Source organism: Schistocerca gregaria, chromosome 7 (genome assembly GCF_023897955.1).
Source record: "Schistocerca gregaria isolate iqSchGreg1 chromosome 7, iqSchGreg1.2, whole genome shotgun sequence".
NCBI classification, from domain to species: Eukaryota; Metazoa; Arthropoda; class Insecta; order Orthoptera; family Acrididae; genus Schistocerca; species Schistocerca gregaria.
The window spans coordinates 45,745,353-45,760,467 of NC_064926.1; the positions used below are offsets into that span (position 1 = coordinate 45,745,353).

General features: G+C 43.7%; 1 protein-coding gene across 6 annotated transcripts in view; it reads right to left on the reverse strand.

Annotated features, from left to right (window-relative positions):
* Positions 1 to 15,115, reverse strand: part of LOC126281631 (uncharacterized) — a 70,822-nt gene that overhangs the window by 22,990 nt on the left and 32,717 nt on the right. For all 6 annotated transcript variants that reach the window (XM_049980759.1, XM_049980758.1, XM_049980755.1 and 3 more), the window contains one exon: positions 5,844 to 6,043. In XM_049980759.1, the coding sequence (XP_049836716.1) occupies positions 5,844 to 6,043 (200 nt within the window). The remainder of the gene's footprint in view (positions 1 to 5,843; positions 6,044 to 15,115) is intronic.

The window sequence follows — 15,115 nt, forward strand, 5'->3', positions numbered from 1 at the left end:
GGAACAGTTTGAGAAAGCCAGCACTGGAATACTACATCTCCGAGTAGAGTTATATACCTTGCTGAAGTCAAAGAGTATACCTATACAATGCTGTTTACAAAGGAAAGCCTGCTGGATAGCTGCCTCCAGATGGGTTAGGTTGTCAACAGTGGATCACATCTCCTGAATCCATCTGTGAGTGACTTAGGAGCTGCCTGGTCTCTAACATACAGATCTGACAACGGTTAACCATTTGCACCAAGGTCTTTCCCAAACAGGTTATTAAGACGATGCTCTGGTAACTACTGTTGACACGTTTTGCCCTTTCCTGCTTTGAAAACAGGTATCAAAATTGCCTCCCTGAATGAGTTGGGCAATTGGCCTGTCCATCATAATGAATAAAACATTGTGCGAGGACTTCCTTTGTCACTGGTTTCAAGTTCCACAGCATGTCCACTCATGGCTAGGTGCAGTATCACAAACCACAGACAGTGGTGAATCCAGCTCCCATACACAGAATGGGCAGTCATAGGACTCTGAATTGGTGGATCTGAATTCCAACTCACCTCTTTCCATTTGGCACAGTAAAAATAGAACACTAGGTCCTTGCTGGCAGTGGAAGTAGCCATTGCAAAATGCTCTACCATTGGTGGCGTGATGTCTCCAGATGATGTTTGGATACACCCATTTTTCAACCATGCCACTATAGGCAACCAACTGGCTTTAATGGACATCCTCCTGATGGCTTCCCATGCTGTAGCAAAATAAACGGAACAGTTGATAGCGACCAAGAACACTTGCCATGACCTCGTTTGCTCTTCTTGGCCCTTGTTAAGTGAAAGGCCGAGGTTTTACTCTGTTGGGCAGTGGTTAAACCATCGCAGAGCCACATGTCTGACCCAGATTACTGAACAGCACTCATCAGCACACTATTGGGCAGGTAGCCCCCTAGAATGACAAGAGAGGACATTAGGATGGAAAAGTCAGCAGCTTGGCAAATTACTTCTGTGATACGTGGACTAAAGGTCATCAGTGACTTCCCACTGTACAGAGTCTGCAAGGGGCTAGAGAGCATATGGAGAGGTTGATGGCTGAGAACAACCCAGTAGCAGCAAATAAATGAGAGTGCTTGTGTTGAGGATGCACAACTTATGTGACACAACGAGGCTCTCCAAAACCTGACTACTAGGGCAAGTAGAGGTCAAACCACACAACAGGTGATGGACATCGAAGCCTTCCTGTAGGAGAAATCGTCGGAGCTGTTCTACGAGATCCATGAGAAACTCTGAGTCTTATCACATCTTGTGAAGCAGTGATCCTCTGACACACAAACTTCAACTGCAACTGCTTGCAGATCAGTGGCCACGGGGAGAGCAGACAATGGTGTGCATTATCGACAAATACAGTAATCCCTCTCTTGGCCCTATCCCTAGTGGGTTCATCTTTGCAATGGAGGACATAGTCCCTTAGTACAGTGGTATCAGATGCTTTAAACAAAAGCGCAGGGGCATTCCTGTGCAACGAGTTTCCACGTGTCCTGAACCCATTAATGTTCCACTGCACTATGGAAGCTATTTATCATGGGGGTTGTACTTTCACCTGGTTTTTCCACCATGGAGGAGACCCATAGTGGATGGAGACTCGGTCTTAGGGTGCAATGAGTGCCCCAGGCTGACAACATGCATCAGCTCTGAAAATGAATCGTGAGAGACGTCAGAGAGAGTGACATTGACACTGATGATGATATCATCATCATCATCATCATCATCATCATCATCATCATCATCATCAGACTGCTCCCTTTCTGACTCCATCAGTGGCCGATTCTTTGCATTTGGCTGATTTTTTTTGCTTGGGGAAGCTTCAGAGCCACATGACAAGTGGTGGTGGTGATGGTGGTGGTGGTGCCACTAGATGGTGGACTGGACTGAACCTGAAGACGGGCAAGAAGCTCCACAGACGGGCAAGAAGCTCCAATATTCTGTCGGGAAGCATGGGTTTTGAAGTAACTGCAGTGGCACAAGTGCACTGACAAATGCAAGTACTAGTTCTGGTGCTAACACTTGTAGCTTCAATTTATGTTGCAGCATTAGTCTCCTGAACTGGCTGTTTAAGAAAAGGAGCAAAGGAGGTAGTGAAAATGGGGGATAGCATGGCTTTATATATTTTTCTGGCCTCATCATACAGGATGCACTTCACAGTTTTAAGCAGTTCTATTTTCCTTTCTTCAACACATACACTGCAGTCCCTACTCCAGACAGGATGATCCCCAGAGCATTCACACACGTCAGAAGGAGGTGAACAAGCAAATCCGCTAGCGACCTTACCACATTTGCCACAAGTGACTTCTCCTTTACGTCCAACAGTAGTATGCCCAAAGCTCTGGTATTTGAAAGAACGCATTTGGTTGGGGACATCAGGCCAGATGCTTGTGCGAAGGAAACCTTCCTTGATGCATTCTGGGTATTTTGTGTTGTTGAAAGCAAGTATAAATGAGTCTCAATTAACCAGTTTGCCATCCATCCTTTTCATTACATTTTAGTCACCCACAGTGGCTTCTTTGGTCCATTCAGCTTATCTTTGGGAATGTTGACCAGATCCCTGCACGCTACAATACTTTTGCTGTAGTTCAGAGTAGTATGGAGCTCAGTCTCAATGGCATATTCCTTGGCTTTTTGAAGGTCTGCCACTTGTTGGAAACTTGGGGTTTAGACCAACAATATCCCATTTCGCACCTGTTTGACAAATTTTAAATAATGTGCCTCCAATCCATCTAAAGCCTTTTTCAAAATAAAATGGTGACACTTTTACAAAGCTGTTCTCTTTCCTTATTCTGACTAGCAACATGCATTCTGTTACAATATACACAAGAAATATGAAACATTCCTGAGTCTAGCGGATTGGTTACATGAACCCTTTTGTCAGACTGAGTGTTAGTACATACCTGCAGCTCGCCCATTCCCCTGGAAGGAGGAGGAGGAGCAAATTTAGAGGTTTCCAACTTGGACCCACGAGCAGCTTGGGATATAAAGGTCCACTTAGACAGAGCCCTGCTTACCAGAATAAGCCTCGTACAACTGAGGTTCAACAGTTTCCCCAGAGGTTGCCTGCTAATGACTGCTCTACCTTAACAGGCCTGCATCTCATCGGCATGCAGCACACCTTGAGATTGAAGTTTTTTTTTTTTTTTTTTTTTTAAATCAGGGTATATACATGGACAAGAAAAAAAAATTCCCAGATTTTTCCGGAATTCACAGTTAAAAATACACTTTGTCCTGGGTGAAAATACGCTTTTTCCATGTTAAGTAACACTACACTTTTCCTGGGAACTGTAAAATTTATAAATCCTCTGAATGGTTATGATTTTATACACCAGCATAGAATTTGACAGCCCTTTAGAAAACCAAACTAGTGGGGAAAAAAAATTGTTGGAAAAATCTTTGATGTACAGCAACATGTATACTGCATATTGTTTATTATGAAAGTATAAATATGAATTCCATCAAACACCGCATGTTATTTCCAAAGCATTGAAATCGAGATTGCAAGCCAGTCGTAGCTCATGTCACATGATCTCGCCAGCGGATATTCAGAACAAAGGACATATGATGTAGTCAGGCAATAGCAATATCATTTTTAAGTAGAGTGTGCACACAAATAGGAAAAGTTCATGGTTTAAATTAATATACATAGTGTTGCTATGAGAAAATCAAAGCTTTCATGTATAATATTGCTCTCTAAGATTAATATGCTGTAACAGAAGCTAAGCTTTCACATATAATGTTGATCTTTTTGCATATGTAACACTTTAAGATACATCACACAAATGTGACAGTAAAATTTTTAATAACGACATAAATGTCTGATATTCTGGGCTCAAAATTTTTCCGAACGGTCATCCTCAAATAGTTTATTTTTAAATGAGAATCAAACGCTCTGTGATTTAAGAAATTCATGGTACATTCTCGCACACAGCTCGTCTTGCATAAACAGAAATTTACTTTGAAAGTAACGCTTCTCAAACAACCGCAATATTTTCCCACAACCTGTTAGAGAAATATATCTGTTTCAGCAGTTGCCAAAGAGCGCCAGATAACAGGAATCACCATGCTTGTGCAACTACGATGATGCAGGAAGCTTGTACGTTCATATGTGTAAAACAGTAAAAGATCTTACATTCTGTCATAAAAGAAATATTCCAGAGCATTGGAATTTCGTGAACCATACTAAAATGATAATTCGGCTTAAAATGCACATTCGTATGTCCAGATTCGGATGTAAATTTTCTTGGAGTACCAGTACTGAATTACCTCATGTTTGCTTCTTTATTACGGCATAGCCCCTTACATGGTAGAAGATGAAAACATGCACCTTTGAAATGTAGCAAACAGGTGAAACTAGTCGATAGTGTGGAATTAAACACTTCGTTTCACTTCCGTAATGTAAAAGATTAATAAAAGCAACATTTCTTTAGGAAACTGACAAAGATAACTTCATTGTTCTGTAAGGCATTTAATGCTTGACTGACAGAAAGGTGGAAATAAAATCAAATCTGAAACTGATAACATATTGTAGCCTTCCGTAATTATGTGAATGTATTTTAATTAACTTGATAGCTCCCGGCCACAGAAATCCGTTTTGTTTTCATTCTACGTGAGAGCAATAAATGGAAAGGAATCACTAAATATTAACATGGGTCATGTGGAGACTATCCAACTCCCCACTACAGCTCAGACTGCTCTGAGCATCAGCCCTGGATCAACAATATTTCCGAATTGCAGCAATACTGGATAGTGTACGCCAGTAAATTTTTTCTGGGTAGCATCTTGCTGCTTGCCACTACTGTTTATACAGCTAACAGTCAAATTCTGTAGCCAGAAATGGGAGAAGGTATGACAAGGACGACTCAACTGAGGATGCACATGAGCCCACTCGCAACTACTCAAACGAATCTAATATAAACAGCTGTGACATCGTGCTCATTGGAGGTTCAAATGGCTCTAAGCACTATGGAGCTCAACATCTGAGGTCATCAGTCCCCTGGACTTAGAACTACTTAAACGTAACTAACCTAAGAACCTAAGGACATCACACACATCCATGCCCGAGGCAGGATTCGAATCTGTGACCGTAGCAGCAGCGCGGTTCCAGACTGAAGTGCCTAGAACCGCTCAGCCACAGCGGCTGGCCTCATTGGAGGCAATTCGTTGTTATAAAGCACTGTACAGTCTTCCTAAAGTCTTTGACACATTTTGCTGTTGGCAGGTGCTTGTATGAGCACCGTACTTTGTTGTGTATGGTGCATTTCCTGCATTTTTTCTTCTCCCCCCCCCCCCCCCCTCTCCCATTCATGTTTCATTGCTGCAGTATTATTCTGCAGTAGCCAGATAGAGTAATATGCTTTGTCAGAGTATTTTTCCTTAACAGACAAAATTACAAAAAAAATTAAATGAAAACTAAAACCAAACAAAAAATTTCCTGGCATTCTAAAAAATTCCCAGGTTTTTCCCAGATCTACTGGTTGTCCCAGGTCAAATGCACCCTGTATATAGAGGTTTTTACTTCCTCACGATCTGGGCGGTAAAACCAAGATCCCATTTCCTGTGACACATAGTGTTCTGCTGTTGCACCACGCAGTATTTGCTGAAGCATGCCCAGAGCTTATGGTGATGGAGGACTGGCAGCTTTAACAAGTCCCTAGCTCATGAACATCTGGTCACCAGGCACATACCCAGCAAATGAATGCTGAGCCAGAGCAAATTTGTCAGAAACATATGGAATTGACGTATTATTTTAGAAAGAAATTGTTAATACTTTAAACCGAAACTGAAAAATTTCTATGTATAGTGAAATATTTTACTTACTTTTTGAGGAGCAGGTATGTGCATATCCTTGTGATGATCGAGGCTAGCAATAGTCAGAAATTTATTATCATGCAAGTCACATGTTTCTTTACCCTTACTTAAATTTACGTCCATGTTGTGGAATGTTCTCAAATGTCTGTATAAGTCCGTCCTTAATGTAAAACTGGTACCACATTTTTCGCATATATTTCCACAAAAATCTGAAATAAAATACGCAAATACAAAATTGTTAATGGTCTTGTATATGTGGCAACTATTTATTGTTACAAAAACTACATGTTAAAAACATGAACTTGCTGAGGACTTCAAATTCTTTCTAGAAAATGTACACTTTCAGGTAATTGCGATCGAATCCTTAACCATGTCTTGTAAATACGGCTGTCGGGACTGAGAGTGCACCCCACAGCTGAATGCTTGTTGTACTATATTCATTTTAGTTGCTTGTTGCATCTGCCTGACAAACCAGTGGAAAGCAAAGGAAAGCAAAGAAGAGAAAAGGTTTGCTTATTACACCACATCAAATTCAAACATAATTACAGAATAAGTGCAAATTTTGTTTAAAGCAGGTGTGGTTAGTGGTTTCTATACTGGGGAAGGTTGCGAAATTTACCTATCCAAATAACATTATGTGGAAAGGCTACGTGAAAAGTTTACAATTACTTTCAATTCTTTTTCTGGGAACTATTTGATGTTTCAAAAGCAACAGTTATTTTAACAACTGTGGAACTGACAAGTGGTCATTAAAACTGAGATAATCACTGGTACTGTCACAGAATTCTCACATACCGTTCTACAGTGTGTGAAACGTGCCCACTTTGCAGGTGGTTCTTCTGGCTCCAAGTTATGGTCAATGTCAAGTGAGGCCCTAAGTGCAAGGAAATGAGATACATATTCAATACTTAACACGTCATCAAAATTCCTCTGCTAGAGTTCATTGAATAGAATGTAACAATGAGATACGACTTAGGTAAAAAAAACTAACTACGAGAGGAAATCGTCATGTTGCCGGAAATCATTCAGTCTCACAGTCATGTTGTTCTGTAATCATTAGTGTTGTTATGCATACTTTTTTCCATGCAAACAACTTTTTTTACACACAGGGATTACATTTCACGATTAGAAAATCCATCTAATGGACTCAGGATAGGAGGAATACTTCTCTATACTATCTTGCCATGAATAACTGAGCCCCATGTCCAGGGAATGGCTGAAACGGAGACAAATACATCAATAAGAAAACTGCTAAACGAAATATTACAACTAGGACCAAACGATTACATAAATTTTCCCCAAATGTGTATTCAAACTATAGCTAGAGTGTGATAGAATGATCTGTACCATAGTCTGAGGTCTATATTAGGTTGGTATTTCATAATGTGGTTGGCAGTTGGGAAGCCGAAAACTGTGAATGCCAAATAAAGTTTGTACTAAGAGACTTATCTACACCGTAGTCTCACATTTATGTTCGGGTCATATTTAATGCACTGTGTCATTTTTAACAATCTTTTGTCATAAGAAGTAAAGCTAACTTAAATTACAAAAATCTATATTAGATAACGGACACATTTCCTAAAAGTATATTGATGAAAATCAAAGTAAAGCTATCATTAATCCCTAAATTGTTTTGAACATCACACTGCTTTACTGGGTATGATCCTGTAGAAGGTGGCTGTTGTTGTTGTTGCTGCTGTCTTCAGTCCAAATACTAGTTTGAAGCTGTTCTCCATGCTACTCTATCCTTTGCAAGCCTCTTCATCTCTGAATAACTACAGCAACCTACATCCTTCTGATTGATTGAGGGGGTTATAGGACTAAATGGTGAGTAAGTAGTCCCACAATTCAAAAGTTACTTGTGTAAGATAGTCATTCAGCTAAAAGTGGGTGGAGCCAGACAGAGGTGTCAAACCATAAAGTGAGGAAGTTAAAACTCACACAGTAGAAGGCATAAAAGAGTAAGCCAAATCTAAAAACTGGAAAAGCAGAGGGATAAAAGAGCTGTCTTTGCACAAGGAAGTGGTCATTGGTTCCAGACCTAGAAAACATGAAGAGATGCCCCAACCACAATCACCCTGACCCAGCTCCAGGAGTAAAGGAAAAATAAAAATCACTTTCACAAATAAAAATCACTTTCACATATGAAACTGAGGACCAGTTCAAACATGCATGGATTGTCTGCTAATATTAAATACAAGGAATCTGGAAGGCTATACTTAGTAACAAGAGCCAAAAGAAGGGGGCAATCCCACCAATGTATGGAATACCGTCAGTCTGTCTCCAAAGCCATATTGTGGAGGTGCCTCATTAACGCAAGAGAAAACAATGGGTGACCTAGTATAATGAAGGTGTAGTTAGCATAATACAGTGGGCTCCTCCTGAGAGGAGAGGAAGGATGAGGTCAAACTGCAGTAGCCACTTGGATCGTGCAGAGTTTATTATTGACATCAGTAACCCACCAGATGTTATTTCACTTTTGGGCAGAGATATTTTATGTGTATCCAAATACCTGCACATGGAGTCATGAAAGGGAATGGGGGCAAGTATCTGCCTCTCTAGCCATCAGTGTACGGCCTGCAAGCTGCAAACAGAGTTGGTAAGTATTAAAACACTGTGGCGGGAGGCTTCAGAACAAAATGGCGGGCCCTATTAATGACTAGCAGCTCTGCCATGAACTCACTACTTGATCCTGGCAGTCACTAGTGTTCCATGTCAGTAGAAGAGATGTGAAATATATCCTGCCTTATCTATTACTTTAAAACCATCTGTGTGGAAGATGGAAGTACCCTGGAACTTTCCAAGGATAGAACTACAAGATGCTGGAATAGTTTAGGGGCAACAGAGACATTAGTATCCTGGAATAGGTCAGTCCCAATCCACAGTCGAGGCAGCGTCCAAGAGGGGTGTCAGAGGAAGTACACGGGCCACTGTCCAGTGAGTGGAGATGGAGAGCCAACAGATGGAAGTGAGACGTATCCCAACCACCAATCCCACCCAAGTATGAGTATCAGGAGGGAGATATGCCTTATTTGAGAAAGGGTTTGGGATACACAGGATGGTCAGAAAAATCGTCAAATGGTGATTATGTAAGAAACTACGAGTTGGCTCTGTCGTGTTTTTAGATGCAGAATCCCCACTTCAGTGCAGAGACTGTCAACAGGACTAGTGTGAAAGGTGCCAATAGGCAGATGCAACCTATAATGATGGACAGGGTCACTTACTTTCAGTGTGGAATGAGCTGTGAAACCATAAACCTGACAACCATAATCTAATCTAAACAAAACCAGAGCACAGTAAAGATGGAGAAGAGCAGCACGGTCTGCACCCAAAGATGTGTGGGCCAAGAGCAGGAGAGCATTAGGCTTCCAAATGCACTTAAGTCTTCAGTTATTGAATATGGGGCAGCCATGTTACCTTTTTATAAAAACTAAGGCCAAGAAATGGGACTGTGCTACAACATCGGAGAGTTGGTCCCGTAAACAAAGTTCTGGATCAGGGTGTACTGTAGGTTGATGGCAAAAATGCAGAACCTGCATTTTGAAAGAAGAAACTGGAAGGAGTGGGAGAAGGCCCATGCAGAGGCGCATCAGATGGTGCCTTTGGGCTGGCATTCAGCAGGTGCTATCGAGTGGGAGCTGCACGAGATGCAAAAATCAATGTACAACGCTGGGGTAACCAGAGGTCCAACAGAGGTTACAAGCCCATTGATGGCTATGAGGAAGAGTGTGACACTTAAAACAGAACCTCGTGGGATACCGTTCCCCTGGATGCGAGGGGTGTTGAGTGAAGTGCCAACTTGAACCTGGAAAAGCGAGTACGATAAAAAATCGCAGATAAAAATCTGAAGGGGGCCACAAAAGCCCCAGTCATGGAGAGTAACTAAAATGCAACAGCACCAATCTGTGTTGTTTGCCTTATATGGGTCAAAGAAGATTGTGACAAGGTGCCGGCAGTTAATAAAAGCCTCTCAGGTTGCTGTTTCCAATATGAGTAAATGGTCAGTTGCAGATCATCCTTCCTGGAAGCCACATTGACATGGGGGCAAAGCGCTCATAGATTCAAGTATCCAACAAAGTCAGAAGTAAACAATTCTCCTGAGCAGTTTTCAAAGTATGTTGGTCAGTCTAACCAGGCGATAGCAGAAATGTTGGATTCTTCCAAGGCATAAGGACAGGAATAACTATGCTCTCTTGCCATTGCAAGGGGAAGGCACCAATGAGCCAAATGCAGTTGAACACCCAGAGGTGATGTTGCCTCTGGGTACTGTTCAAGTGTTGGATCATCTGGTTGTAGATGGATGGTGGTGGTGGTTAGTGTTTTAACATCCCGTCGACAACGAGGTCATTAGAGACGGAGCACAAGCTCGGGTTAGGGAAGGATTGGGAAGGAAATCGGCCGTGCCCTTTCAAAGGATCCATTCGGGCATTTGCCTGAAACGATTTAGGGAAATCACGGAAAACCTAAATCAGGATGGCCGGAGACGGGATTGAACCGTCGTCCTCCCGAATGTGAGTTGTAGATGGAATCTGGGCATGGAGCAGTGTCATAAGAGGATAGGAAGAGAATGCCGATGTGTTGCAAAGAGTGTCATAATGTGTTCTCCAAGAGAGCACCCGCAGGATATGACCCTGATCACTATCACAAAGATCATCATGGGATGAACAATGTAGGGAAGCCATGAGAGCAGGAGAAGAGATCATGAGATCGATAGCAGAAAATGTGCTGTGAGCAGTACTCAAGTGGGTAGGGGAACCGTCACTGAGAAGAGACAAATCAAAGTCTGTTATAAGTTGGTCAATTAGAAGACCCCTTCTAATTCAAGTGGCTCTCCCCCCACATGGGGTGGTGTGCATTGAAGTCCCCGAGGAGGTGGTAGGAGGATGGGAGTTGCTGTATTAAGACAGGCAGATCAATGTAAGGAAGTGATCTAACTGGAGGGAGGTAGATAAAGCAAATGGTTATTGTTGGGGTTGTTTGCACTCATACCGCTATTGCTTCTAGGTTGGTATGCGGGGGGGATCCAGTCACTGATGACATTGGTCCGAAGCAAAGTACTGATTCCTCCAGGTGGTTTGACGAGACACACACAATACTCTCAGAATGCCCGACAGCCCTGAAACGTTGGAGAGTGGTCATCATGGAAGTGCATTTCTTGAAGAAAGACAGAACACAGGATAAAAGGAAAAGTTTTTGTATTTTTCAGTACGTGATGATAATATCTGTCACAATTAGTTTGTGGGGTGCTCAACTGTGCAGTTATCAGCACCAATCGATTAGTTTGTGGGGTGCTCAACTGTGCAGTTAACAGCACCAATACAAATTCCAAACCTTTGCTCAGGCCAATCTCACCACTTTCATGAATGATAATGAAATAATGAGGACAACACAAACACCCTGTCATCTTGGGGCAGGTGAAAATCCCTGACCCCGCAGGGAATCAAACCAGGGACCTGTTCTCGGGAAAGGAGAATGCGATCACAAGACCATGAGCTGCGGACGTGACAGTCCAGGTTATATGTAAAGAACCTGAGAAGATGTCATCCAACTAAGTGAGTGGTTGTTACCAACGAGAATAGTGTGACAGCCACAAATAACATGTCAGACTCAAGTTGTCAGGGGGAAACGGCACCTCCAGAGACCCTGAGACTTATCCTGCCTGAGAGATGCCGAGGAGAGGAGGTCCCTACCACCGGCACACACTAAAGAAGGAGGGCACTTCTTTGGCCAGGGAGGGGGAGCAGAACACAGATGCGAGAGCGAGAGGACTGCAGAGAGGGGGAGATGAGAGGGGACAGTGCTGAGGTAGGAGGCGGAAAGTAGAAGAAACCAATATTGGGTGGAGGCAGTCATATTTTTGGAGAGATCAGCATAAGATAGATGATCCTGGGACTTGTACTCTTGGATCTTCTTTTCTTTATTGTAAACTGGGCAATCTGGCAAGCATGGAGAATGGCAGTCACAACAGTTGACATACGGGTGGCAGAATGTAAAGGCATCCCTTATGGAGTGGGTGGCCACAGTCCCCAGACAGAGGGTCCACCATACAGCAGGAAGACATATGCCCAATACGCGAGCACCGAAAGCACCTCATGGATGGTGGGACGTGCAGCTTCACATCACATCTGCAGCACAAAACCTTGACCTCCTCTTGAAGGGTACGCCCTCAAAAGCCAGAACGAAGTTTATGGTATTGGTACTGTTGCCTCTACATCGAACAAAATGAATGCCACATCACTCCAGATTAGCCTGGGGTTCCTCATCAGTTTGGAGGATGAGATCCATATGAAAAATTACTCCCTGGACCATATTCAGAGTCTGGTGAGGTGTAGCAGATGCAGAGACATCGTCAAGGGGAACACAGCAATAAGGGCTGGAGCCTGGGTGGCAGATGATGCTGTGTCTTCCGAATAAGGCACAGCCAGGACAAAAGCATCACAGGTGCACAGATGCAAGTTGGTGCCAGTGCCATAGACACTTGCCACTTGCGCAAGTTCCACCAGCGCTGAGAATAAAGATATTGACTTCACCTTAGCCAATTGTAGACCGAGAACAATGCGCCAATGACTGGACAATGGACAGACGCCTATTCGGAAGACAGAAGAGCAGCTCTCACCTACTTGCTTATACATCATCATCATCATCATCATCATTATCATTATCATCATCCAGGGCTGCCTTAGACAGTGGACATCATTTAGTGGACACTTTAGAAGTGAATAGACAGTTGTTGTAAATTGCATTTGCTATGTAATGTGAAAGTTACCAATGATTATTTGCACTTAGCCATTGAGGGCATTTTTTTGTGTTCTATTCCAAGCAGTGTTGCAGACTCAATATTTAAACTAATCTCAAAGATAAGTAAACCTTTGTAACTCATTTGTGTTTCTCTGTAACTAACTCGTTGGAGCGTTGTAGAACCTTTGTCCTCCTATCCTGTTACGTGACCCTGGGGCATAGCTGTGTAATAGTGGGAAGGAGAAATTGTATTAGCGGTGTACTGCACTAGAAGCCATTTCACAAACTCAAACTCTACCGCAACTACAGTGGCAACTCAGCCTCCACAGCAGTAGCGAAAAGGCCTTTACAAAACTGGTGATGGGGGTTTACAAAAGAAACATCTTTCATTAACAGGGAACCCGACTGCATCTAACTGAGAAACTACACTTTACCAAACTTGCCCTTGATATTCAACACACAAAAAAATAGTACAGACCAGGAAGTGGACAAAGTGTTTCTTCCATGAGGCAAGCCTGGCCTAGTCCCATGGTGTAGTCCGGTAAGAGAAGGCTGCCAGGTCATACGAAGCAGCATTGAAGATCCTTCATCATTCGAAGAGACAGCCATTTGAGACTGGCCAGATTTTTGCAGCTTAGCATGCTTCATGTGTCAAGCTTCTGCCCTGATATCACCAATTCTGATTGGGGGCTCTTCCCATGGGTGTCACCCAGCCACAGCAAGGGCCACATGGCATGGCGGCCATTGCTAGGATTTCCAATGCTCCAGGAAGACAAGCAACCACTCCTTTGCATACATAGGAGGGGACACCTCAGGTATCAGTAGTGTGATCCCTGTGTTGTCAGGGGGCTTAGCCAGATGGGTACACTACAGACCTATCACACGGACTAGCTACACTTGTTGGTTACCTAGCCATACACACTACGGAGGGAGTTGTTCCAAAGGGGGAAGTGGTCACTAGAATGGAGGTCAGCAGCAGCCTCCCACAGAGCAGAATCCGCGAGTGCTGGAGAGCAAAAGGAAAGGTCAACAGCTGATGACGACCCGGAAGCAGTACAGAAATGAGTGGGAGCACCAGAGTTGAGGATGCACAGTTCTTCAGACATCATTAAGCTTTCCAGAATGCGACCCCTGTGGCAAGTAGTTGGAGAGCCCCATACGACATTATGAGCATTGAAGTCCCCCAGAATAAGAAATGGGCGAGGGAGTTGGCTAATAAGGTCTGTGAGAGCCTCAGAGTCTATTACATCCAGAGGCGGTACATAAACTGACAGACTGTGAGCCTCCGACCCACAAGAACGTCAACTGCAACTGCTTGCAAGTCGGTGACGAGAGGGAGCTCAGATGAGGGGTGCATGTCACGGACAAAAACCGCAACATCATCCTTTGCCCTTTCCCCCGTCAGATCACCTTTTCGATATATGGTATAGCCCCGTAAAGAAGGAGCATCAGTGGCCAGAAAATGTGTCTCTTGGAGACATAAGCACAAAGGGCACTCTCATACAAAGAGTTGTAATTCGGCCACATGCGTCCTGAACCCATTCAGGTTCCACTGTAATATGGGAGCCAGTGATCAGGGTGGCTGAACTTTCACCCTGCCTCTGTGCTTTGGAGGAGAGCCCGTACTGGCTGGAGATTTATTCCTGGGACGAGAAGATCGCCCCTGGTCGACATCAATGTCCATAAGCTCCGATGACGACCCGCAGGAGATGTCAGACAGTACGATGGCCTCGTCAGCAGACCGACCCTGACTAGTCTCCTCAGGTGGCAAAACCTTCATCTTCTGCGTCTTTGTCTTGGGGGGGCTTAGAATGCAGAGCCTTGTCAACAGTTGGAGCTTTACTTGGCTGGGCAGAAAGCGCTATATGGGGAGAGGCAGGAAGTACCCCAATGTCAGCAACCACGGCCTTGTCCGACGTAGCGGGGAGAGTCGCAGATTGCAATACAACCGCAGCAGCACAAGTGCACTGACAAATGCAGGTATTAGTGCTAACACTAGTAACCTCCATTTGCGTAGCAAAAGTGGCCATTTGTACCGTTTTTTTCAGAGCGAAAGCGAAAGATGTTGAAAACACAGGAGGTTGCATGGCCTTAAAGAGCTTCTTGGCCTCACCATAGGGGATGCGCTTAGATATATTAATCTCCTGTACCTTCCGATCTTCGAGATACATGGGGCAGATCCGGCTCCAGACAGGGTGACTCCCAGAGCAATTCACACACTTCACAGGCGATGAACATTCGGCTCCGTCATGGGCAGGCTGACCACATTTACCACAAGTGGTTATCCCATTGCACCCCAACATAGTATGCCCAAAGCACTGACATTTAAAACAGCGCATTGGGTTGGGGAAATATGGCCGTACTGACAAACGTAAGAACCCGCTTTAATATGCTCTGGGAGTCTCGGGCAACTGAACGTGAGAATAAACGAGTCAGATTTGACGAGGTCCCCATCGACTCGTTTCATAATATGCTGCACGTCAACAGTACCTTCGTCAGCCCACTCAGATTTTAACTCGTCTATGGGGATATCCACCAAGTCC